Source organism: Schistocerca americana, chromosome X (assembly GCF_021461395.2).
Source record: "Schistocerca americana isolate TAMUIC-IGC-003095 chromosome X, iqSchAmer2.1, whole genome shotgun sequence".
Classification (NCBI taxonomy): domain Eukaryota; kingdom Metazoa; phylum Arthropoda; class Insecta; order Orthoptera; family Acrididae; genus Schistocerca; species Schistocerca americana.
Genome location: NC_060130.1, coordinates 122,168,875 through 122,196,370, shown reverse-complemented (window position 1 = coordinate 122,196,370; position 27,496 = coordinate 122,168,875). Strand labels below are relative to the sequence as shown.

Genomic DNA, 27,496 nt, shown 5'->3' with positions numbered 1-27,496 from the left:
GCAGACCCCAGTACACACAAGAAGGTTCCTGGTTTTTTGTTCACGACAATGCTCGCCCACACACAGCCAATATTGTCAAACAGTTCTTGGGAAGAAAAGGGGGTGGTTCAACTTGAACATCCACCATACTTGGTGGATCTCAATCCTCCAGACTTCTTTATTTTCCCTTGACTCAAACTCACTTTGAAAGGGAAGAGATTTGATGATGCACCTGACATCCAGCAAAACATGACACGTCTTTTGAACACTGTCCCAAAGGAAGAGTTCGTGCAAAGTTTCCAGGACATGTATCACAGAGCCCAGCGGTGCATAGTCATGGGAGGTGACTATTTCAAATGCCAGTAAGGTAACTGTAGTTCATAGTTCATCTACATTAACGTTACTGGACTGTTCGCTGAACTTTGTCAGACGTTGTAAAACAGCTTCATACTTTACAAATGAGTCAATGTGTTAAATATTTTACATTAAGCATATAAGCAATGGGAAAGGTTTGAAATTATGCTTGAAGTTTGTTGGAAGTCACTTAAGTAATAGCATTATAATTTTATGTATCTCAGTGTTCAAGGTCATATCTACTGAATGATCTTTCATACAATGATGTAATTGCGTAGGTTCATTCAATGGTATATGTGGATACTGTCTGCATTTTGTGTTGCAGATAGAATAGGTAGTAAAGAAGTAATAAATTAAAATGTCATGTTTGGTTCTGAAGTGGGTTGGGTTGGGTTGTTTGAGGGAAAAGACCAAACTGCGAGGTCATCGGTCTCATTGGATTAGGGAAGGATGGGGAAGGAAGTCAGCTGTGCCCTTTCAAAGGAATCATCCCGGCATTTGCCTGGAACGATTTAGGGGAATCATGGAAAACTAAATCAGGATGGCCGGACGCGGGATTGAACTGTTGTCCTCCCAAATGAGAGTTCAGTGTGCTAATCATCGCGCCATCTCACTCGGTGGTACTGAAGTTTTACTGCACCAACAGTGAAAATGCAGTAAGAAGTAAACTTTTTTCCTTTCATAATTTTGTGAGGAACATCAGCACTAAAAAGTTTTGTCAAGGTTTGAAATTATGAATAAAGTGCATTGGAAGTCACTTAATACTCTCTTCCTCAAATGCTGGGTGACTAAAATGCGGTTATTCACATGCAGTCAGCTATGCTGCCTCAAGACAAATGCACAGTTTGTAACTTTAATACTTGTTGTATTATTTTAAACTTTTAACCTAAAATTATACTGCTTAATGGGTAGATTATGACAGTCTTTGTCTACCTGCTTAGCTGAGTGATAAAGTGTTTGCCTACCATGCAGCAGGCCCTGGGTCGATTCCCGGTTTGGTTGGGGATTTTTCTCCACTTGTGGACTGGGTGTTGTGTTGCCCTCGTCATCCTTCATCATCACTGGCACACAAATAGCCCAATGTGGCATCGACTGAAATAGAACTTGCAACTTGGCAGCCAAACTTCCCCAAATGGAGCCTCCCGGGCAACAGTGCCACACGATCATTTCGTTTTGTTTATGACAGTCAAAAAAATGTTTAATTTTGTCAATAATTACACAAAAAATTCTAAATAAAATTTTTGTTGCCCCTGGAAGCTGTTAGATAGGCAACCTGCAACTAGTTCTGGGATAGTTGCTTAGGATTATATGAGGGTTGGAATTTTAATAGTGGCAACTATTTATTTACAGCTCATACAAAATAGATACATGTTTCAAAGTTTTACTGACCTTCAAAGTATTCACCAGCATTGTGTATAACCCATTGCCAGCGTTGTGGAAATCGTCAGATACTTTTAGCAGTGCCAGCTGTGTTGACAGTTCAAGCAGCGCAGTCTATTGCCCGATGAATTTGTAGCAGTTCTGAAGCAAATTCCATGAAGTATTTCCTTCAGTTTAGAAATTGAGTTGAACTCACGAGGGCTTAAGTCAGGGGAGTGCAGTAGATGGTATAGCACTTAGTAGCCCTATCATTCAAACAAATCAGTAACAGGTTGCGCTGTACGTGCTTGAGCCTTGTCCTGCAAAATGATGGTCAGGTCCTGCAGAAAGTGTCATCACCTGTGTATCTATGCTGTTCATTTTTGGAACACAACTTACGACCAGCTTAGAGACAGAAGTGATGACACTTTCTGCAGGACCTGACCATCATTTTGCAGGACAGTGCTCAAGCACGTACAGTGCAAGTTGTTACTGATTTGTTTGACTGATGGGGCTGCTAAGTGTTATACCACCTACTGCACTCCGCTGACTTAAGCCCTCGTGAGTTCAACTCGATTTCTAACTGCTTCAGAACTGCTAAAAATTCGTCGGGCAGTAGACGTGCCGCTCGATCTGTCAACCCAACTGGCACTGCTAAGAGTATTCTATGACTTCCACATAGCTGGCAACGGGTTACACACAATGCTGGTGACTACTTTAAAGGTCAGTAAAACTTTGAAACACGTATTTATTTTGTACGAGCTGTAAATAAATAGTTGCCTCTATTAAAGTTCCAACCCTCGTAGATTCTGTAGTGTGGCAGTGTGCAGAAGTGTGGTGTGGCCAGTAAATAGAAGAGAAGAGAAGCTTTCAAAATGAGATGATGCAGAATAATGCTGAAGATTAGATGGGTCAGTCGACTAATTAATGAAGAGATACTGAATCAGTTTGGAGAAAAAGGAACTTTATGGTACAACTTGACTAAAAGAATAGATATGTTGTTAGGACATATCCCGAGGCATCGAGGAATTGTCAAGGGAGGTAAATGTGGCAGGTAAGAATTGTCAAGGGAGACAAAGTTTCAAATTAATGTAGTGTGGTGTATTAATGCAGAGATCAATAAGCATGCAATAACAAGCTTTTATATTGGTTATTTTGTCTACCTGCTGCTTTCTCCAATATGCCGTGCCATCTGTGCAGTATCCTACCACATTAAGACTTCTTGTGCATCATTCATAGTATTCCTTTTCAGGTTTTATGATTATTTTCCAGCATTCATTAAATAATGGCTTGTGGTGAGGTATTGAAACCCTGTCATTGTGTCTGCTGCACGCCATCAGGAATTAAGTTTTGCTCAAAAATGTAATTTCTGTTTTCAGAAATTGTCAGCCATATGTATAATTGCATTTTCTTACTATACTGTACACAGGATTTCCGTAATTTGAGTTATACCCTGCCATCTGTTAGAGGACTCGTGATTCATATGGAAGACAGACGCACATCAGTACTTTTACCAAAGAACAGATATGATCAGGTAATTATCATACTTTGTAAGCTTTGAATATATTTTAATAAATTCCCATGAAGTGTAATAATTAGAAAGAAAGGATTTTTGTAACAATTGAAAACGAAACTTCTCTTTGCTGTTACGGAAGATTTGAATCTTGCTAATTAAGAAAACTTAAATCATGTTAAAATTTATCTCAGCTGTATTGAAGAAGTAATAAATAATTTATTGATCATTTTCTATGAATGTAGAATGCTTGTACGCATGCAGTTTGTGTGTATTGTATTAATGAAAATTATCTACTCAAAGTTTTGCACCTCATGCATATCTGCAAATGTGTATAGGATAAATTTAACACAATAACCAAAACGAAGGCAGTAGAAAGTGCAGATCTGTGTCGTCATAATCTGCTGTTAGGTAACATTCAACTCTGCGAGTCATGGTGCTGCAAAACTTTGTCCACAATCTTAATTAGTTGTTTGTGAATTAATGTTTAAAGACAGTTCATCCTTATCCAGGGTGGTAGTTTTGTTTCAGAAGAATAGTGATTAGTAATTCAAAATAACACACAAACTTTATTACAAGCAAGATGAAACACAACTGTGCAGAAGTGAGTGGCCATCTAAAAACCCAAGAGAAAATTAATGCTCCTCAGCTTAGTAGTTGTTGTGTTATTGCTTTGCTTCATTACACAACTCAAGTTTGACACTTAGTAATGGCCCACTGTTGATTGTACATGTCAACTAATGGTTCTTTTCTTGTCTAAAGAAAGAAGCGATGAGAGTTAAATTTACTAATGTTGCGTCTTTCTGTTAATTGTGCATAATTTTGACGTCCATCAAATTGTGTCGAATGCCACTTGTTGTTGTACCATTTATTATGGTTTTTTAATATGTAAAGGTGGTGATTTAGGTTGTTAGGCTACATGTTTCAAAAATACATCTCAGTGATTTAAATTACTTTATTTCAGAATCAGTGTTCTGCAAGTATCTTGATTGTAGAACAGGTCTTTTTATATAGAAAAGCCACAGTTGTATTATTTTGGGAATTATCATTACATTAACAAATTGAAGCTTTGTGGTCAAATTTCAGTACCTTTGTGAAAAATCTCTGTAAAGAAAAAAGGAAATTGATTGTAATAGCTAATGACTTTAATATTAATATCACAGTTGAAAGCAGGGATGTGTCAAGGTTCACTGACATAATAAACTTGATTTAAGCCGCTAGGGTAAATGCGCAGCCAGTGACCTGTATTGATAATATAGTATCAAATTATGTGTTTGAAGATGTTTATAAATTTTCTTAGATTTATTAATATCCAATCACACAGCAATATTCATTGGATTACCAAAAATAAATAAATAAATTTCATGTAGCAAAAGCCATATGAAAAGGAACTTCAATGAAAAAAATTTAACTGTGTTTCATAAGAAGTGAAGAGAGGTTGGATGGTTTTATGACAGCTACAGGTGTATCTCAAGTAATAGTAACTTCAACAAATATTTAAGTAGCTCTTGAAATTTGTAATGAAACTTTTTCACTAAGAACCCCATGTAACAAAAGAACTGGGGTATAAAAATTCCTAGTGTCAGGAAGAGGCACGTCCACAGCGAACTGAGATATAAAAAAAAAGGAACTTTACTGAGTATGTTATACATTATAAACCCGTATTTAAGAAAGTCGTGAAGGCAGCGAAACATATGGCAGACATTAAGTTCATTTTAAAACATAAATGTAAGACAAAGGCATTGTGTTCTGTTGTCAAATCAGAGTTAGACATTAGAGTTATTAAAAATGTAATTATCTGGGATTAAAGTAGATGATGGCCTTATAGTAAACCCAGCTAAAACATCAGAGGCTTTAAATGAATTCTTCATAAATGTGGGAAAGCCAGATGTTGACATAGCAGAGTATCGGAGTAAAGTTAATCCCTTTGGACTCAACCAAGAACCAGAGTACCTTACACATTTTAAAAAAGTCTCAATAAATGATGTGGAAAATGTTATATTATCATTTAAAAAATAAAAGCTCTGCTGGTTGAGATGGGATACTTACTAAAATGATTAAAGCAAATATCACATAACAGCACCTCTGCTAACTAAAATCTTTTGAACAAGGGTGTTTTCCAGGTGTGCTGAAGTATACCAAAGTCAGAACTCTGTACAAGAAAGGTATGAGGGGAGACATGTGAAACTATTGTCCTATTTCTGTTTTTCCAGTCCTGTCAAAAGGGTTAGAAAAAGTAGCTGCACACCAGGTTAAAAAATTTAACGTAAAAATTGATATTATTGTAAGCAGCTTATTTATATTCCAACAAGGAAAAAGACACTCTGGATACAGAAAATACCTTTATTGAAAAAATATGCAAACCAGTGGACCATAGGAGTATGAAGTTGCAAGTAACTTCTGTGATCTTGCAAAAGCCTTTGACTCTGTAAACAGAGCATTGCATATCTACGCACTCGATAAATATGGTATCAAGGTAAATGATCTGAAATGGCTTACATCACACTTGAGAATAGAAAGCAAGGCTAACCATCACTTCAAATGAAGTGAATTATTATTCTAAACGGAGTTCAGTATCACAGTGTGTGCCTCAGAGCTTCATTTCAGGGTGTATCCTGTTCCTATTCCACATAAATGACTGACCCATAAATATAAATTCCTCATCATTTCTATTTCCTGACAATAAGTTTCTTTTAGTTGAAGATGACGATGCACAAAGATTTCAGAGCTCTGTTGTAAGCACACTGGGTACTCTGGAAAATTGGTTCTGCTTAAATGGGTTGTAACTGAACATTGTTAAAACTGATATGGTACATTTCAACACCAAACATTCAAAATTTGTAGAATTTAAAATACAATTTAACAATTGACTTATGGAAGAAGTTGACACGATCAAATTCCTTGGACTGAACTTCAGTTGAAATACACATATTGATTTTCTGTCATTAAACTAGGTAAGCAGTTTTGCATTTGCGATGCGAATACTAGCAAATTATACTGATATGCGTACACAAAAAACAGTGTATTGTAGCTATTTTGAGTGTGTCATTGGGTATGGAGTGTTATTAGAAATGTGTGTACTGCACAGCAGAAAGAATCTTGTTGCCCATTATTTCAGAAACTGCATATCCTAACTGCCCCCCCCCCCCCTCCAAATATACATTTATGAAATTATAATCTTACTTCAAAGAAGACAAAAGTTATTTGAAGAGAATCATTTAAACTGCACATAGAACATGAGAAATAAAAATAATTTTTTGCTACCCACACACCAACTGAAGCTGTATGCTCAGACTCCACAGGAGATGAGGATGGCAACATATAAGAAAATTAATGGGAAAAAACTTATTTAATATGAAGCTGGAGACTCTAAAATTAAGGCTCCAGTGGATTTTGTGGAATAAATGCTACTATTCGGTAGAAGAATTCATATATGATGAAATGATGATTTTAGCAAGGAGTAATTTAATGTCCGGTTTTTAATTTTATGTGTAAATATAACAAAACAGTATTGTTACTAGGATGCTGTTATTAACATTAGCTGTTCTATGTTTATGGTGAAATCATACCACAATTTTAATGTCTCTCCCATATCTCACTCAAATGATTTACATTATGTATATTTTAAGACTAATGAACCACAGATTCACAAATATTATGAAGTACAGAGAAGTCGTGCCTGAAGGACTCATTGTCAGTGTTTAAGGAGTCATGGTACACTGACAGTCTTTCATAATCTCATGGCTTTTAGTGAGTTCTTGATATAACCCTCTTTTTTCTCCCCATGTGTAATTAGTTTTGGTGTACCACTCTTTAGCTCCTCATCTCATAAGAGCTAATGGTAACTATGACCAGATCATGTTAATCATGAGCTGTCATCATTACTATACATTTATCGATTGCCACTTCTGCAGTATACATTTACATAGATGTAATTCGAGTGTGTAAAGGTTGTAGGTGCCAGATTAATTTATTTCCAGCAGAAATTATTATGCTGTGCCTGCTGGAAGTTAAGTTACACGTGATATCAAAGAAAGTTTTATAACTATAGCTGTAACAGAAGAAAACATGGCATCTGTAGAACATAACAGAAAGCTTTTATAGAGGGAAAAGATTCTGTAGTGTGGAGTAAGTGAAGTTGGAGGAGAAAAGAAGAAAATTTTGTATAAAAACATAGCTGTGAATATGGCAGCCCAATCTTTGGTTGTGGGAAGGTAATTCTCTTCTGGTTTTGCTGAATGTTTTAAATATGTTGATCATGCTTCCTGCCAAAAAAGGACATTTTCAGTGTTGTACAAAACCCTTTTTCTCTGGAAATTCATTATTATTCCATACCAGTTTTATATTATAAACATTTACAAGAAGGTATATAATTTACATTGACAGTCATAAATACGTAAATAAATGGAAATAGGATGACAAATTTAAAACAGCTACTCCTGATAAACAGAACTTGCTTACAACTAAGCAAATGCCTTGGATACATGTGATGTATGAAAATAATGATATGAAATAAAATATCTCTCACAATATTTCATTAAATAAACATGATATGAAAGAACTAGCACAGAGGTCCTGTAAAGTTTCAGTTGGGAATATGACCACCTTAGAAACTATGTTAGCTGTACAGTGATTCTCCATTCTCTCTGTATGAGCTAAAAAAATGGATTGGCATCTGCAGTCAATGTGTTTGGTGGACAATAAAAATAATATTCTATAGCTTGTTGCCCACTCAGTTCTTAACATTTTAAATTGTTCATCCATAACCAACTTGTTCACAAAGGGTTCAATTGATAAATCCCTGTGGCGCATTCTGTGACTGGTATGTAATGTTAATAACAAATTGTAGACCTATTAATACAACTGTGCTTTGGTTTTAGCTCAATCCAGTAGTTGGTAGCTCTTACCTGTCAGCACAACATATTCCTCACTAATTCTAACACAGCTCTTATGACTATGGCCTGACAGTGTGTATGTGTCATGTGGTAGTTGAATTCTGTGATTTTGCTGTAGTATTTGTGATTGGGACTTTGAAATAGCAAACATGATTTGTGATTTCAGTCATTGAGAGTGATGAGAACTTCATTGAGATCTCCGAGAGTTGGCAAGACAAGGTTGGTGACAAAACTGAGACAAGCATTAACTGGGGACAATTCAGCAGTGCATTCTGCCAAAAGGTGACTTCAAGGTGGCTATCTCAGCTGATTGGCTATAATCACAGACAAAGGGTTCTCCATCACAACTTTGTATGCTCATAGAACTGGCCACTGAATAAAAAGTAATTAGATGTCAACACACATCAAACTAGATTATTTAATTCAGTGCTAAAAATACCCAAATTAACTGTAATGAATTAGGCAGAGGAACACAGGTCAAAAGAGGGAGACACCACATCAAAGCTTATTGAAATACCAGAGATCCAACAAGTTCCTAATATTATCTAGCCACTGACCCATTAGTGGGCTAAAAGGTATGTCTGAGCACCAGTTTTACTGATTAATGGCCTAAGAGGAAACCCTATCAAGTGGAAATTCAGATGGGCATATAGTTTGTGAGGAACAGCACAATTTGAATTAAGACTCTTGCTAGTATCTTGTGACAAGGAACTTTCCTTCAAGAGGTTGTTGGTCTTCCTCCCAACCCTTTTTTTGGGTTAGCATGGAGTCTGAAATATACTGGATCAGACAGTAAACACAGCATCTCTTGAACATAGTCCTCCTTGTCTAGCACAACTGTAGCATTGCCATTGTCTACAAGTCAGATAGCAATGTCAAAATCAACCCAAGGTATACACAAAGCTTCCCTCTCGGCTCCTGTAAAATTACCCTTGAGTGAATGTTCCCATTTAATGCATTACATGCTTCTCTCGTAACCTTCTGTGCAATGCCTAGGAGTAGTTTAAAAACAGTCTGTTCAGCAAAACTAGTAAAATAAACAACTGGCAAATGGTTGGGCTGAGCCATGGACACATTCAAACTTAGCCGAATGTCAAGCAGTAGAAGAATGAAATTCTCAGTCAGACCGTTCAGCCAGTGCCAAAACTGTTGGAGCACTTGTAAAATAAAGCCAAAGTAATTCCACAGAAACAAACTCCAGTTCTCGCTGAGAATAGCGTATCCCTGCATGAACAGGAGCTAAACCAGTACTTGATGCAATTAGCAGTAGGAGAATTAACATGATTCAAATGCCAAATGCTTAAATAACATTGTGGTCTGTACACAGTATTAAAAAGGGGGGAGGGGGGGGGGGGTTGCACATTGCAGTCTTACTTCTACTGTGAAATTATCGAACTCCTGCAAGAAGTGATACTTATCCTTCCCACAGGGGTAAATAGTGTAGAACTTGAGTTTCTTCCTGTTTATAAATTTTTTCACCAACTTATGGCAACGCAGCCAGATGACTGTCTTTTGGAATAATTCTGTTTTATGGTCCGTAAAGGGTGATCTTGGATTGTGTAAGGTGGGTATCTTCTATATGCTATGTAGTTGCAATGTGTCACTCATTGGTCAAACCATCAGGACTGTGGAGGATCAGTGTGTAGAGCATAAGCATCTCTCTTGCTTTCAGCAGCTTAATAAATCTACTATTGCAGAACATTGCACTGATACCAGTCATCCTATGGAGTACAGCAGCACAGATCTTCAGTTATGAGCTTCGAGCCATTGTGATACTGTTCTTAACAAAGCAGTTGAGATTAAATTAGCAAGTGACCTCATAAATAGAGGCAGAGAATTTTGCTTAAATTCTGCTCAGGGTCCTGCTCTTTCCCTGGTCACATGACAAAAGGATGGAGTAAATGTACTTGCTCACCCTTTGGTAACTAACGTTCACCATCAATAGCTTCTGACATTGGTCATCGTTGGATGTGGGGTGGCTAGTCGAAAACTTCCCCCGGCTGCATTCCCTTATGTTGCTTGAACATCTTATACACCAGGAAAAATTAAAAGTTTCACATTGATCACATGTATAATGTGTATTCAGATGTGTAGAAATTATTAGCTCATTCTATATGCATTGTATGTGATATTTCTTATTAGTAGCTTCTTAAACAGTTTAAAGAAAATCAGAAGTGTGTGTGTGTGTGTGTGTGTGTGTGTGTGTGTGTGTGTGTGTGTGTAATGTGATGTGATGTGATGTTTTGATTTTTCAGGGGATTAATTTCATTATATTGTTATTTCATAGATTACTACAGCTTCATGACACTGAATTTAAAACATTTGCAATTAAGTTTCTATGTTTGTTAAATCTCTTTTTTTTCCCCTTTGGTTTGTGTAGGTGACACGTGCTCTGAATAATTCAAATGACCATGTCTTGGCATTTGCTGCAAATTTTAGTTTCTCTGCTGACTCACATTTGGTGTGCATTCAGTCTGGTGGAGATGAAAGTTATCATACACAAGCTATAAACATTCACAATAAACCAAGAAAAGGTGAGTTTTGTTTCTCATTCTTTAAATAATTAAACCACACCATATTTGCATTTTAATTGATAAGAGCTGTTCATATTATGTGTACTCATTATTGATAGGAGAACTTAGTTTGTAATTTCCCATTTGTTTCATAAATCTATGTTTACAACAAAGATATATCTAATTCCATATTATTTTTCTCGCGCAGAACAGAAATTTCACCTATAATAATCTGTACATTGATAGCACACACATTTCCAATGAACTGTTATTGATTTATGAGATTTTGTATAAATTAATCAACATTCCAGAATAATATCAGTTAGTGTGTTTTAGCTTCTCTGTCAATATTTTAACAGCTTTGTCCTTATGTTGAAGGGGTAAGAAGCATGTACATTAGCTCGATTTTTTTTTTTTTTTTTTTTTAATTTACCAGTCTCACCATTTTACTCCCATTTGCAGTTATGTATCTAGAAGCTGATTATTTGTACACAAGTCAATAATGATTACTTACAACATAGTCACAGAGAAATAGTACCAATATTTAAACTTCTTGGGCTCCAGACACGTGAGATAATTTAGTATCTTCAAGCTTTTAGTTGCATTCTCTTCCGTGAGTTGCCACTTGATAATGGCTGAGGAGAAATTGATCAAAAGCTTGCAAATATGGATTTATACCATGCAGCAGAAAGTGTAGAAAAACTTTGATTTTGTAGCTGTGTAGGACTATTTATGAAGATCAACCATATAAGGAAGAGATAGATTGCTATTCACCATAAAGATGAAATGTTGAGTTGCAGACAGGTACAAAGGAAAGACACTTACACATCAGCTTTTGGCCAAAGTCTTTGTCAGAAAAGGAAACACACACACACATTCATTCACACAAGCAAGCATACCTCACCCACATGTGACTGCCATCCCTGGAAACTTGGGCAATATTCCGGTACCACGCACCATTATCACTTGGTACTCTTGAGTGCAAACTCAAACTTTTATATAGGAGGAGAGATTTGCACACCACACCTAAGTCATCCGATTTAGATTTTGCATGGTATCCTAAAATCACTTAAGGTGAGAAACAAGCTGCTTGTTGTTGTTGTTGTTGTGTGTTCTTCAGGTTTCCTTTGTCCATCTGTGTTCACCTTGTAAAGACTTCATTGGCGTGTTAAACTCAATCCTTAGTTTTTCTTGTGTGCATTCCTTACATAACTGTCCCAAATCCTGTATCACAATAGAGCCAAATACTGTGTTTGAAAATGATTGTGACCTTTGAACATCCACATTTGTATCTTGGGTTACTCATGTACCATGGCTTGCTGCACTCAGATTTTAGTCAGGTGATATGCTCTTGAAATGAGCAGTCACTCCCCTGCTTTTATACACACTTAGTTTTTTCTGGCCACCTCACCAACTTTGTTGCGTTTGTTATTTATGTTTTTGCTGCACTTGTCACAGATACCACATCTGTAATTTGCCTCTAAATGGGAAGTTGACTTTGTGGTCATTGGTGAAAAAATCTGGTATGTTATTTATAAATAATTATTTTCTGAGAAATTGTCAAATAAATTCTGTAATAACATAATCGTGTTGGTTCACATGAATGTCCACCTACTGCTTCAACAATAACTAATTGATCTGTACCCTATCACTTGGTTCACTTTATATATAGTACCACTTCACCACATCCCAAATACAAAAGGTACTCTTATCAAATTTAAATCTTGGTTTGCTATTACACCAATGGTACTTCCTGGTTTTTCCAATCATATCTCTCTAATGGCAATTTTTATATATATATATATATATATATATATATATATATATATATATATATATATATATATATATATATATATATATATATGATGTTAACACTAATAATAATAATAATAATAATAATGATAATAAAAGAAATAACTTATGATAGTGTTGTACAATTCATTATGGCTAGCATCATGTGGTATCTACTCTTTGGTACTAATGATTTTACCTGGTGGAAAAAACCAAGACATTTTCTTTTATCGGTGGGCAGTTGCTGCATCGCTGATGAAACCCAAAAATTGTGCCGTACACTATGGGTGCTGGCCTGCCTCGGAAATTTTCTAAATAAAAATGCTTTGAGTGTACACGTGTTGCCAGTAATCAGGTGTAGATAGAAGTAAAATTCTCCAGAGTGGCAGAAACATCAAATCTTGCTAAATTGTTGCTAATATATCCGGCAACTGAGGACCTACTTCTTGTTCGTGGATACGACCTTGTAGCAGTTCTTTTTTTCTGTTTACCGTTTCTTTATTTTTTACCCTCTCCAGTTGCTACTGAAAGTCAGATTTTCATTTTCTGCTACCTTATTTTCATTTTTCAAAAGTAATAATTTGAAAAATTTGGCACGGAAACCTGTCTTATCAAAATTTCAAATTACACAGATCTTTTAAAAATAATGACTCTTCATGTACTTAACAATAATACGGTATACTAATGCATGCATGCAAAACAAAAAGTATTAAAATAAAACACAGCCCACCCTAAAATGCCTCCTGGTTGTGCATGAAGTATATCGTCATACTTCATTCTGAGGCTGCCATGGAATTATCTTTAATATGTTTGTGTAAACAGAACTGCATATAAAGAGGACTACTGCTGGACATCATAACGTACAAAGAATTCATTCCTATCTAGTTTTCAACTGTGTGGCATAGTGGCAATAGCACTATATCACACTGAAAGAAATAGTTTAAGAGGTTTTTGACATATTAGTATTTGCTGTTGATTCTGGAGGAAAGACTTGTGTTTCTGAGAAGAGTTTGAAGTCTTTATGATTTCTATTATACTTGCTATTGATAAATTCTTACTTACATTATGTACAGAGCATTTAAAGGCCGAAGTCAAAACAATGCTCCCGGAGTTCTTGAGAGTCACTCAGGCCTATTGACATCCTTGGGAGAGTCAACCATGACAAAACTATTTTACTTGGTGTGCAGGATATCAGACTGCAAAAATAACCTCAGACTGAAATAAGAATAATACTGATTCTAAAGAAGACAGGCACAGACAGTTGAGAATATTACCAAAAATTCGTAGACTTCAACTTTGGGGGAAAATCAAATTGGGTTCCAGATAAATACAGGATCCCCTGAGGCTACACTGACTTATCTTGGAAGATAGATTGAGGCAAGGCTAACCTATGTTTAAAGCATTTGTAAATTTAGAGATAGATTTTGACTTTACTACATTCTTTGAAATTTTGAAGGTAGTGATGATAAAATACACGGAGTGAATGGTTATTTACAATTTGTACGGAAACCAGATTGCAATTATAAGAGTTGAAGGGTATGAAAGGGAGGTGGTAGTTCAGAATGGAGTAGGACAGTATCATCACCTATCCCCTATGGTATTCAGTCTGTAAATTTAGCAAGTTGTAAAGTAAACAAAGGAGAAGCTTGGAAAAGGAATTGAAGTTGTGGAGGAGAAATTTAAGAAAAAATGAGGTTGCAGGAGACATTGTAATTCTGACAGAGACAGCAAAGGACCTGGAAGATCAGGTCAGTAGAGTTGAAAATGACTTGAAAAGAAAATATGAAACAAAAATTAATAAAAATACAACAAGGGCAATGGAATGTAATCAAATCAAATCAGGTCGTACTGAAGAAATTAAATTAGGAAATGAGGCACTGAAAGTAGTAGATAAGTTTTTGTGGGCAGGAAAATAACTATAGATGGCAAAAGTAGAGGGGATATAAAAGCAAACTGACAGTTGCAAGGAAATAACTTCTGAGAGAGAGAAATTTACTAACACTAAATGTAAATTTAACTGTTGCTAGGTCTCTTTCTGAGGATGTGTGTGTATGCTGTAGTGTTATACAGAAGTGAAACATGAACAATAAACAGTTCAGACAACAAGAGAATAGAAGCTTTTGAAATGAAGGCTGTTGAAGATTAGTTAGGTTGATTGAATAACTAGTGACGTACTGAATCCCATTGGGGAGAAAAGAAATTTGGCACAACTTGATTGAAAGAAGGGATCAGTTGATCAGACATATCTTAAGGCATCAAGTAATCATCAGTTTGGTAATGCAGGTAAGTGTGAAGCATAAACATGGTAGAGGCAGGCCAAGGCTTGTATGCAGTAAGTAGTTTCAAGTGGATATAGGTTGCAGTAGTTATGTGGATATGAAAAGGCTTGCACAAGATGGTATGGAGTGCTGCATGAAACCAATCTTTGGACTGAAGATAAACAACAACATAATATACAGTCCTGCCCAGGTGATTGGTTAATGGAAGTAAAAAATGTATCTTTAATATGGACTCATTTGCGAATCAATTTAGCCTTATCAGTATTATTTCAAGTGATCCGTATCAAAGCTACCAAAGAAACACACACACAAATTATGCATGAAAAGTAAACAGGTACAGGCAAGAAAGTGCAGCAAGGAAAGACAGATTAGATTAAAACCTTCATCTACGGCTATAAATATTTACAGGTTACTGCTACTTCCTGACTTATTCGTAACTTACGCTATGCCAACTAAATTATCAAGAAACCTGCATTGTAACTTACAAAAGCTGGCAGATTCTGGCTGTTATTGTGGTTCATGGTAGAGGATTATTCTGCTCTTATGTGAGTTTTCACAGGGTGGTGGTTTGTTTGGAAAACCTGGAACTATCAGGGAAGTTAAATTATCTGAGAAGTGAGAGAAATATTGGGTAGTTTTGAAAGGCCCGATAGGGTTTCAAGCATTTAGTGGCTGAAGTTGTAGTCAGTCATTCAGTTATAAGTTGTTGTGGAGAGCTTTGGAGAGGAATTCCTTGATGTGTCAGTAATAAGGGAAGACAAAGCAGTGCATCAAATTCTACTAATTTTAATACATGTCTGTACTTTGGTGATTTTCTCACAGTGTAAATTATTACCATAGCACTTATTTTTATATGTGAGCAACCACTGTTATCAAATATTATTGTTGCTCCTTGCAAGGCCTATTTCTTTGGGATTTCACACTCAAAAGTGACTGAAAGTATGTAACACATTAAGACAGTAGAATTGCTTCAATTTCAGAAAATTACAGAGCATTGCTTGAAAAAATAGACAGTAAAATATTCCTCTAATCGCTGTGGTCAAAACTGCCAGTAATCTTCATCTTAACCTTATTGAAACTAATCTTGATTTGAGTCTCTCTCTCTCTCTCTCTCTCTCTCTCTCTCTCTCTCTCTCTCTCTCTCTCTCACACACACACACGCACACACACACACACACACACACACACACACACACACACAAAATTAATTGATTCATTGAGGACCTAGCCACACAGAAAAATGGTTTTCACTTCTTTGAAGCTATTCTGGATGGAAAAAGTTTGAATACTTCATGTACACAGTTATCATAATTAAATGAAGAGTGATGCTTCTCTATGAAAACAGTATGTTGGTAATATGAAAGAGCAGTTAGTTGTCATATGTTATACAGTCTGTGACACCATCATGCATCAGGGTGGGATAGAACCTCCATCAAAATTAAGTTAATGTTGCAGGAGGCATGTAAGAAAAGAGTACTGGTCAAAGTAACAGTTGCATAATATAGAAAACACCAAACAGAGGTGGAAACAATCCATCCCAAGGAGGAAAAAATGTAAAGATTTGGAGCAGTAGAAAATTTATTTTTCATTGATTAAGATCTGTTGATAATAAGACAAAAAAAAGATTTGATACAGCATAGAAAGTCTTCTGTGAGATTAGCTTACTGTACCACCAGTCCAAAAGAATAAATCTAAATGATGTAGCTTTTAACAGAGCAGAAAAAATTAAATCAAATGAATATGAAAGCATTGGGATTTGAAAAGTGCTCCTACAAGTCATGTCACTTGTATTTTGATTGGAACAGGTGATTATTGGCCTTGTGGTGTGTCCAATTCAGAATTATCCAGTTTAGTTGTTCTGTGGTTATCTTTCGTATATTAAATAACTGTAAACTAACAGTCAGTTTGTCTAATGGCATATAATAGTGTTGTAAGTTGCTATACATGGTTATATGTCTACAATGCTTGTGTGCACACTTCTCTTATAATTTTGGACAAAGTTTAACATGGCTTGGATGATAAAAGAATGTACAAGGTGTGTTTTTTAATTAGGGTCCATTTGAATTTAAGTACACAACGAAAAGTTATTTCAAAAAAGTAAATTTATTTTCAGAAAGTACGTACTTCACTCTATTTTTCAACATGGTTATAAAGTTTGTTCAAACATGTATCATACCTCTCATCCAATTTTAAAACACCCTCTTCATAAAAACTTGTCACCTGCTCCGATAACCAAGAGTTCACTGCCGGTTTCACGTCGTCGTCGTCATTGTTAACGGTTGCCACTGATGTATTGAGGTGGAGGAACAGATGATAATCGCTCGACGCAAGATCAGGACTGTAGGGTGGGTGGTCTAAAACTTCCCAGCTAAAATTGTCCAATAAATTGCGGGTCTGACCTGCAGTGTGAGGTCTTTTGTTTTAAATCGCTCTGCGTAGCTTTCTCAGGGTTTGGCAGTATGCTTCTGCATTGATAGTGGTTCCTCATTGCATGAAGTTGACCAACAAAACACCATGCCTATCCCAAAACACCAATGCCATGATTGTGTTCATAAACAATGTTGTAAAGCACTGATCTTGACAAGTCAGGAAATTTGTTTGAAAGACCTGTTATTGTGAAGCGCCTGTTCTCACGAATCCTCGTTTCAGCTGAAGCCACCAAATCATCTGTAATCAAAGAAGGGCGACCGGAGTGGTCCCCATCATGGATGTTGCCACGGGCATCTTTGAATTCTCGTACACACTTACGCACTTTACTTTCACTCATACAAGTATCACCATACACTTGCAAACCTGTCGATGAATTTTTGCAGCAGACAAGTTCCTTGCTGACAAAAACCGTATCACTCAGCGAACCTCACACACAGCGCGTGAGTTGATAGTCTTAAACATTTTGAAAGCACAGAACAGAACTGTACAGGTTAACTGCAGAGCTGAAACTGAGCACAGTTGTTCCCGATGCATGCCGTTCCCCGACACATGCACTCGTTGCAGTATGTGCGTGAAATAGTACTGACTACAACAAAATGGACCTTACTTAAAAAACACGCCTCTTATGTTGTCTGTCTAATTTGGATTTTCTACGTGGAAATGATAACCACATTGGACTTTAATTTTATAGGGTTGTTGTTGTTGTTGTTGTGGTGGTGGTGGTGGTGGTGGTGGTGGTGGTGGTCTCTGCTCCAAAGACTGGTTTGATGCAACTCTCCATGCTACAATGTACTGTGCAAGTCTCTTCATCTCCAAGTAACTATTGCAACCTACAGCCTTTGGAAACTGCTTGTATTCATCTCTTGGTCTCTCTCCACGAGACTAAATTGGTGTTACCTTGATGCATCAGAATGTGTCCTACCAACCGATCCCTTCTTCTTGTCAGGTTGTACCACAAATTTCTCTTTTCCCCAATTCTATTCAGTACCTCCTCATTAGTTATATGATCTACCCATCTAATCTTCAGCATTCTTCTGTAGCACCACAGCTCAAAAGCTTCCATTCTCTTCTTGTGTAAACTGTTAATCGTCCATGTTTCACTTCCATACGTGAATATATTCAATGAAATGTGGATGAAGCCCAACCAACAGGATTGAGCAAAAATAATAGTGCATTGAGAATGCCTTGCTTCTAGCCGAAATCTAGATCTGCACAATAAAATTGAAAAAGGATGACTGATCGCTGCAATCTATAATTTACAAGTCAATAAGACAGTTGCTGAGTGCAACAGCTTTCTGAATGGAAGGTAACCTGAATTAAGCTTTAGTTGTAACGTCATATCCATGAATTCATGCTTCATCACCTGTTGTGACATATTTCAGTAGTTCTGCATCGTTGTTGACTTCCTCCTGTATAGCTGTCAACTTCATGTAGTGACTTCTAAAAAACTTGCTTTTTCTGCTATGTTTGTTCAGAATTCAGCTGTTTCTGGACAAATTTTGGTGTCACACTTTTCGTAATAAAAACCATCAAAAATAAAATAAAAAAATTTGTGGCTTGAATGAATTGATACGTCAGCATCATCATCAGTGACTTCTTTGATTGTAATTCTGTTACTGTTCATCATCATTTCTTTCACAACAGCGAAAAACTTGTGCAAATCAGACTAATGCAAATTCCTGTTACTTTTTTGAATACATCTTGTGTATCCTTTTCCAAATTTCACAGATAACTTTCAGAAAATAAAGTAGCATGGGAACTTAAGTCTCGAAAATAAGTCCATGGGTAGAACCATCAAACCACAGGATATTGAGTATACCAAGAACAAAAGGAAAATACCCTCCTTTCAGACACACACAACTAAAAAGAGCAGCGTTTACATGCTTGTACAACCATGGTTTGCAGACCAGTTTTTATAGTCATAGTACGTATAGAAATACTGGTAATTGTAAGTTACGACATTATCGAAGTTGTGTTAATTTACTACTATTACAGTTATCAAATTAAAAGAATGACACATGTACCATAGTTGTCAAATTTTTGTACATACACTGTTGAGTTGTAATTTTGCGGACGTTATGCTAGAGCAGTGTACTTTCATTGATGAATCAAATTATTATTACTCAGAATAATCACCATTAAGTGAAATGGGAACTTAAAATAGGTTTTTTCGGTGGCCACAGGAAATTTGGAATTTTAACCAGAAAAAAAATCCAGTGTATGTAGCTGTATATGTAAACTGCTGTCATTTTTATCTGAAGAATCATAGTCAAATATCTGAAGTAATTTGCACCCACCACCCCCTCCCACCCCGTCCTCCGCAGACTATCAAAATGGCCACTTTTATGTGACGTATATATGCTAAAATGCTCCTGAAAGACAAGGGTAACTGATGGGTGTCAATTTCAGTTTATCAGGTGATTAGCATTTCAGTACAGCTACACAAGGTAGGTAGGAATAATGCCTTCTATAGTTTGGCTATGAGGAAAGATTACGAATTGAATTTCTCTTTCAGAAATCGCATGGAATGTTGGCGGTTGTGAGAAGATCATGTTATGAACTGGGTTAGAAAAGTCTGGAACCATATGTTGGAATTCGACAGGATCGTGGCCTTTCAAGACTGCAGTTTATTGTTTTGTGGTCTTGGAAATTGTTGCTTGCGTCAGTTGGGGTCCAGTGATTGTCGAGCGAATACAGAATCGATGCTTTCAGGAGGGCTGTACTTAACGCAATCCAGGATATTGGCGACTCCATGTAACTGATGCCAAAGAGGACAAACATATTGTTCACTTGACCATGCAGGATTGTATAGCCACATTCCATTCTCTTGAGTCAGGAAACATACATGTTTGGAGTAAGACAAATATCCGTATAAACAGTGCAGTGATTGCCTGGAGCACCATGGACTGCTAGCACTGCAGACTGTAAAATTTTTATACAAGTTAATTCCTCCATTTTAGAGACATGTCATGCCACAAGAACTAAATTGTATAGGTGAAATAACTCTTGTGGACGCCTCTGTCCCTACTATACTGTAAACACAGACTAAATATTACTTTGTTATTTGATAACCGCCTTGGTGTTTTAGTTTTAATCGCCAGTAGTGTAGTGTAGTGTAGTGTGTGTGTGTGTGTGTGTGTGTGTGTGTGTGTGTGTGTGTGTGTGTGTGTGTGTCGTTTTGGTATTTGTGTAGTTATCATTTTAAACTTTGAATGATCTTTCTTGAAAAATAAGAAAAAATGTCATCTTGGGTTGTCAGGTGTTCTGCCGGATATCAGCGTCGTACTTGCACGATATTTCGGTCACGTAGCTCGTGACCTTCATCAGGTGCGACCTGAGACTGCTCCTCGAGTGGACCTGGTCCAGTATTTATGCCTATGGCCTCCCCCTCCACCAACGGCTGCAGGCGCTTCCTCTGTGGTCCGCGCCCATTCCCTGCGACCTGCTGGAGCGTTGCTGCTCCGTTTTCCGTCCACTGTGGTTCTAGGTGTTCCCTCTGTGGTCCGCGCCCACCAAACCCGCTCCTGGGGGTTTCATCTACGGTCTGGGGTACCAAGCGTTCCCCCTGCAGTCCGCATCCGCTCACCACGACCTGTTGGAGCGTTGCCGCTCCGTTTTTCGTCCGCTGCTGCTCTGGATGTTCCCTCTGCGGTCCACGCCCACCAGTCCCACTTCTGGGTGTTCCACCTTCGGTCAGGTGCGCCTGGCAGTCCGTCAGGGGCTCGTTTTCCATCTCCATGTCTCTGGTTCTTCTGTTTGTGTAGTGTTGCAGCTGACCCTGTTGCTCCTTTAACAATTCCAGAGCCGGATCCCAGGCTCTGCTTAGCTGGTACCCTGTGTCACGGTTCATAAGATCGTCAGCCATTTTAATTTCCATCGATTCTCTTATAACACTGTCCCAAAATCTGGGTGTTTGTGCTAGAATCTTGGTATCCTCATACTTCATGGCATGATCTAGTTCTAGACAGTGTTCAGCAATGGCTGACTTAGTCACCTGGCTTAATCTAGTGTGCCTCTGATGTTCTTTGCATCTGATCTCCACAGTTCTTGTCGTCTGGCCGATGTAGGACATGCCACATTGACAAGGTATATTGTAAATCCCTGGTTTTCATAACCCCAGGTCGTCTTTGACACTCCCCAGCAGTCCCCCGATCTTGTTGGATGGACAGAAAACACACTTGATATTGTGTTTACGGAGGATCCTACTGATTCTGGCAGAAATAGAGCCAGCATAGTGCAGATATGCCACCTTCTTTGCTTCATCTTGGTCTTCTTCAGGAACCTGTGGTATAGTGGCTGGTTGGAGTGCCCTCTCAATTTGTCTGTCCGTGTATCCATTCTTGGAGAAAACTGTTTTGAGACGTTCTATCTCTATAGGTAGATTCTCTTGGTCTGACAGGGCACGTGCTCTGTGGACCAAAGTCTTCAGAACCCCATTCTTCTGTGCAGGGTGGTGACAGCTGCTGGCGTGCAGATATAAATCAGTGTGTGTTGGTTTTCGGTACACACTGTGGCCAATTGATCCATCTGCTTTCCTCTGGACTAGTACATCCAGAAATGGCAGCTGGCCATTCTTCTCCAGTTCCATGGTGAACTTGATATTAGGGTGGCATGAGTTAAAATGTTCAAGAAACTCATTGAGCCTGTCCATCCCATGTGGCCAGATCACGAAGGTGTCATCCACATACCTAAAGAAGCATGTGGTTTTAAATGTGGCTGTCTCCAATGCCCTCTCCTCAAAACTCTCCATAAACATGTTGGCAACAACAGGGGACAGTGGGCTGCCCATAGCTACACCTTCAGTTTGCTCGTAATATTGGTTTCTGTAGAGGAAATACGTGGATGTCAGTGTATGACTGAACAGGTCCAACAGAGCACCGTCAAATTTCTCTGCAATCAGTTCTAGTGAGTCCTTCAGTGGGACCCTGGTGAACAGCGATACCACATCAAAACTAACCATGATGTCTGAATCTGTGATGTGCAGTTGCTTGAGGCGTTGCAGGAAATCTTCTGAGTTGCGGATGTGGTGAATACATTTCCCCACATATGGGGAAACCTGGCGACATAAAGACAAATGCAGATCAGTTATTGGAATGCCAATTTCATAAGCGGTTTCCATGTAGCCTGTTTGGCTAGCCTGTCAGCAAGTTCGTTGCCTGTGATTCCAACATGTCCTGAGATCCACACGAACACCACTGAACGATCGGACCGTTCCAGGGCGTAGATGGGCTCCTTGATCGTCACTACCAAAGGATGATGAAGGTAGCACTGGTCAATAGCTTGTAGGCTGCTCAGGTAGTCAATACACAACAGAAATGACTCCCTAGGGCACGAACAGACATGCTCAAGAGCACGAGATATAGCCACCAGCTCTGCAGTGAAAATACTGCAGCCATTGGACAAGGAATGTTGTTCAATATGTCCTCCATGGACATATGTGAAGCCGACATGATCATCAACCATCGAGCCGTCAGTGTAAAGCACTTCATGGCCTCGGTACAGGTCAAGAATTGAGATGAAGTGTCAGTGGAGAGCCATGGGATGAACCAAGTCCTTTGGGCCATGTGGAAGTTCCAGAAGAAGTCGCAGTCTAGGTGCACACCATGGAGTTGTACACGATTGGACCTCGAGTATAGGTGGTAAAGGCAAGGACTCCAGTTCAGATCGAAGGGATCGGATGCAAACTGCACTTGTAAGCCCTGACCTTGGCAGCCGAGACAGGAGATTAACTGCCGTGAGTGGGAAGAGGAGATAGTAATTCAGATGCTCAGGAGAACTACGAACGTGTGCAACGTAACTGGCGAGCAGTTGTTCACACCTGACCTGCAAAGGAGGGACTCTAGCCTCCGCAACGACGCTGCTCACCGGACTCATCCTAAAAGCTCCTGTCGCTAGTCGAACACCACAGTGGTGCACTGGGTTGAGTAAACGCAACACTGAGGGTGCCGATGAACCATAAACCAGACTCTCATAGTCAATGCGGGATTGAACAAGGGCTCTGTATAGCTGCAGCAGCGTAGAGTGATCTGCACCCCAGTTGGTGATGCTCAGGCAGCGGAGGGCATTGAGGTCCTGCCAGCACTTCACATAAGCTGACAAAGGTGAGGAATTCAAGACAATCGAGTGTCGAAAACCGGTCCTAAAAATCGATACGTCTCCACTACAGCGAGGGGTTCGTCAGTAAGGTAAAGTTGTGGTTCCAGATGAATGGTATGATGCTGACAGAAGTGCATAACACATGACTTTGTGGTTGAAAACTGAAAGCCGTGGGCTAGAGCCGATGAATGCGCCTTGTGGATGGCTCCTTGAAGGCATTGCCCAGCAACACCAGTACTGGTAGAGCAGTACTAAATGCAGAAGTCGTCTGCATACAGGGAGGGTGAGACAGACAGCCCTACAGCTGCTGCTAGACCGTTAATGGCCACTAAAAACAGAGAAACACTCAACACAGTGCCCTGAGGGACCCCATTCTCCTGGATATGGGGGGGAACTATGGGAGGCACTAACTTGGACACGGAAAATACGAAGCAACAGAAAATTCTGGATAAAAATCGGGAGCGGGCCTCGGATACCCCACTTGTATATTGTGCCAAGGATATGATGTCGCCAGGTGGTATCATATGCTTTTTGTAGATCAAGAAAGATGGCAATAAGGTGTTGACGTCTGGAAAAGGCTGTTTGGATGGCAGACTCAAGGGACACAAGATTATCAGTGGTAGAGCGACCCAGGCAGAAGCCGCCCTGGCACAGAGCCAGTAGACCACAGGACTCCAGGACCAAACCCAACTGCCAACACACCATACATTTCAGTGGCTTACAAAGAACATTGGTGAGGCTGACGGGCCAATAGCTATCCACATCAAGCAGATTTTTGCCAGGTTTGAGCACTGGTATGATGGTGCTCTCCCACCAGTGCGATGAAAAGACACCATCGCAGCAGATTTGGTTGAAGATCGCGAGGAGATATCACTTGTGGTCAGACGAGAGATGTTTAATCATCTCACTGTGGATCCGATCGGGCCCAGGAGCTGGGTCGGGGCAATGTACAAGGTCAATGAGGAGCTCCAACTCTGTAAATGGGGTATTATAGGGTTCACTGTGGCGTGTAGTGAATGAGAGGACTTTCCTTTCCATCTGTCGTTTGAAAGAGCGAAAGGCTGGTGGGTAATTCTCCAAAGCAAAGGCGTGAGTATAGTGCTCAGCAATCATGTTTGCGTCGGTAGATAACACGCCATTTATGTTAACACTGGGAAATCCTGTTGGGATCTGGTACCCAAAAACTCATTTGATCTTTGCCAAGACTTGAGAAGGTGACGTATGGCACCCAATGGTCGACATGTACCTCTCCCAACACTCCTGTATCCGCCTTTTGAAAAGCTGGTGAACACGGGCACAGAGGCATTTAAAGGCTGTGAGGTGCTCAAGGGAAGGGTGCCACTTATGCTGCTGTAGAGCTCGCCGATGCTCGTTAATTGTCTCAACGACTTCTGGCGACCGCCAAGGGACTGTCTTTCACCGGGGCACCCTAAAGAACAAGTGATTTTCTTCCACAGAAATGTTCGTTGTAGTTACCTGCTCAACCACTACATCAATGTTACCATGTGGGGGAGATTCAATGGTGACAGTAGAGGTGAAGGCTTCCCAGTGTACATTGTTTAAAGCCCATTTGGCCAGGCGTTCTAGGGCCTGAGACTGGGGAAGTGAGAGGAAGAAGTGGAAGCGGTCACCACCACACAGGTCACCATGTGCTCTCCAGTGGATAGATGGGAGAAGTCCAGGGCTGCAAATTGATAAATCAATGGCCAAGTATCTACCATGAGCCACATTGAAATGCGTGGCGGCCCCAGTACTTAAGAGGCAGACATCGAGTTGTGACAGTAAATTTTCTACATCTCTGCCTCGGCCAGTAAGAACTGTGCCACCCCACAAGAGGTTATGAGCTTTAAAATCTCCCAAAAGTAGGAAAGTTTTAAGAAGTTTATCAATCAATGCAGCCAATGCATTCAAGGGTACTGCACCAACTGGAGGAATATATACGTTGTAGACAGTTATTTCCTGCGTCGTCCTTATCCTGACAGCCACAGCTTCAAGAGGGGTTTGAAAGGGCACAGGTTCACTGCATACTGAGTTCAAGACATAGATGCAATCGCCACCTGACACTCTATTATAGTTGCTACAGTTCCTGCAATATCCCTTATAGCCACAGCGGGCAGGGGTCCGCATTGCTGGGCACCAGGTTTCCTGGAGGGCACTGCAGAAAGCAGGTGTAAAGCTTAACAGCTGCCGAAGCTCAGCCAGATGGTGGAAAAAACTGCCGCAATTCCACTGGAGGATGACATTATCACGAGGCTGGGAAGGCATGAAGCACGCAAGGAGGCAGGTTATGCCTCAGGGTCACCTGCTGCCTCCGACTGAGTATTTGTAGCCATTTCTATGGTGGACGAGGCATGTCAGTGAGCTCCAGGTCTGCAGGGGACACTAAGATCTCCAATGCATCCTCAGATGCAGAATTGATAGAGAGTGGTGGTGTTGTGGCTACCAGAGGGTCCTGTTACTTAGCAGAATTCTTCTTAGTTTGCTTGCTCTCTCGTTTCTCTTTAGGGGCTTGCTGGGAAGATTTCTCCAAAGCAGATTCAGGCACGGAGGAAGACCGTGAAGCTCTTCGTCCAGCACCTTTGGCTCTTTGAGCTACTGGCGAGTGTCCACCATGCCATTAGTGGAGACCTTGGGAGAGGGGGCCCCAAGGGACCTCTTCCATACGAGAGGAGCCAGAGGAGGCTGTTGCTTCTCTAGCAGGGGTGAGGGGAGGGGAGGGGGGGACCGATGTCCCCTGCGTCTGGGTGGGGGGGGGGGGGGGGGGCCTTGCTCCCAAAGTAGGTGCTTTGGGAGCAACGGAGGAAGATTTGCCCCCTACCACCAAGGGGGCGGATGTATTCTGGTTCGTGGCACAGAGTGAGGAACCACTGGCACTTGGGACGGCGATGGTGACGTAGCTGCAGCGTATGTCGACGTCAACCGAATGGGGTGTAATCTTTCGAATTTACATTTTGCAGCTGTGTAAGTCAACTTGTCCAGGGTTTTGTAGTTCATAATTTTCCGCTCCTTTTTGGAGTACCGGGCAGTCTGGCGAGCAGGGGGAGTGGCACTCTCCACAGTTGATGCAAGTGGTAGGTGGTGCACATGGAGTATCTGGGTGCAGTGGACGTCCACAGTCTCGACATGTGGTGCTGGAAGTGTAGTGGGAAGACATGTGCCCGAACTTCCAGCACTCAAAGCACCGCACAGGGGGAGGGGCGTATGGTTTAACATCACAGCGGTAAACCATCACCTTGACCTTTTCAGGCAATGAATCACCTTCAAAGGCAAAGATAAAGCCACCTGTAGCAACCCTGTTGTCTTTGGGTCCCCTGTAAACATGCCGGATGAAATTTACACCCCGCCGTTCTAAATTGGCATGGAGTTTGTCATCAGACTGCAAGAGGAGGTCATGATGGAAAATAATCCCCCAGACCATGGTGAGGCGACAGGAAGGGCATCTGGCCACCCCTTAAGTTAACCATGCCTAATGTATTCATAACAATACTGATCCTATGCTGATGCAGAACAAAGCCATAAGAAAAAGATGACTTCTCTGACGTTTATCAGTATGTTAAATCCGAACATTTGTGGGTGCTTGACAGTAAAAAGGTTTATGTGCTTACTTCATCAAACGTTGTAAATGACTGAAGTTAATATTGTTTCCTTTTGCTCTGACGTTCTGGTCATTGTTTTAGCCACTGAAATTGTGCGTGCTTTTCTAGACATCTGGTATAGACAAAACATTTTCATTGTTCATCCAGAACATTATGACCACCTACCTAATAGTCAGTATGTCCACCTTTGGCACAGATAACAGCAGCGACGCCTCGTGGCATGGAAGCAGTGAGGCCTTGGTATGTTGCTGTAGGGAATTGACATCACATCTGCACACACAAGTACCTATTTCCGATAAATTCAAGGGAGGGGGTGATGAGATCTGATGCCACATTCAATCACATCCCAGATGTGTTCGATCAGGTACAGATCTGGCGAGTTGGGGGCAGCACATCAATTGGAACTTGCCACTGTGTTCGTGGAACCACTCCATCACACTCCTGGCCTTGTGACACAGTGCATTATCTTTATAAAAATGCCATTGCCATCAGGAACATGTTGGGGTGTATGTGGTCTGCAACCAGGGTACAATACTCCTTGGCCATCATGGTGCCTTGCATGAGATCCACTGGAGCCCTGGATGCCCATGTGAATGTTCCCCAGAGCATAATTGAGCTGCTGCCAGATTCTGTCTGTCCCACAATACAGGTGTCACAGAGCTGTTCCCTGGAAGACAACAGATTCGCA

At 39.9% G+C, this 27,496-nt stretch overlaps 1 protein-coding gene across 1 annotated transcript in view; it reads left to right on the top strand.

Moving 5' to 3' along the window:
- Positions 1–27,496, top strand: part of LOC124555099 (zinc finger FYVE domain-containing protein 9) — a 378,366-nt gene that overhangs the window by 286,758 nt on the left and 64,112 nt on the right. Inside the window, exons 13-14 of the mRNA XM_047128896.1 lie at positions 3,122–3,226; positions 10,481–10,634. Of these exons, the coding sequence (XP_046984852.1) occupies positions 3,122–3,226; positions 10,481–10,634 (259 nt within the window). The remainder of the gene's footprint in view (positions 1–3,121; positions 3,227–10,480; positions 10,635–27,496) is intronic.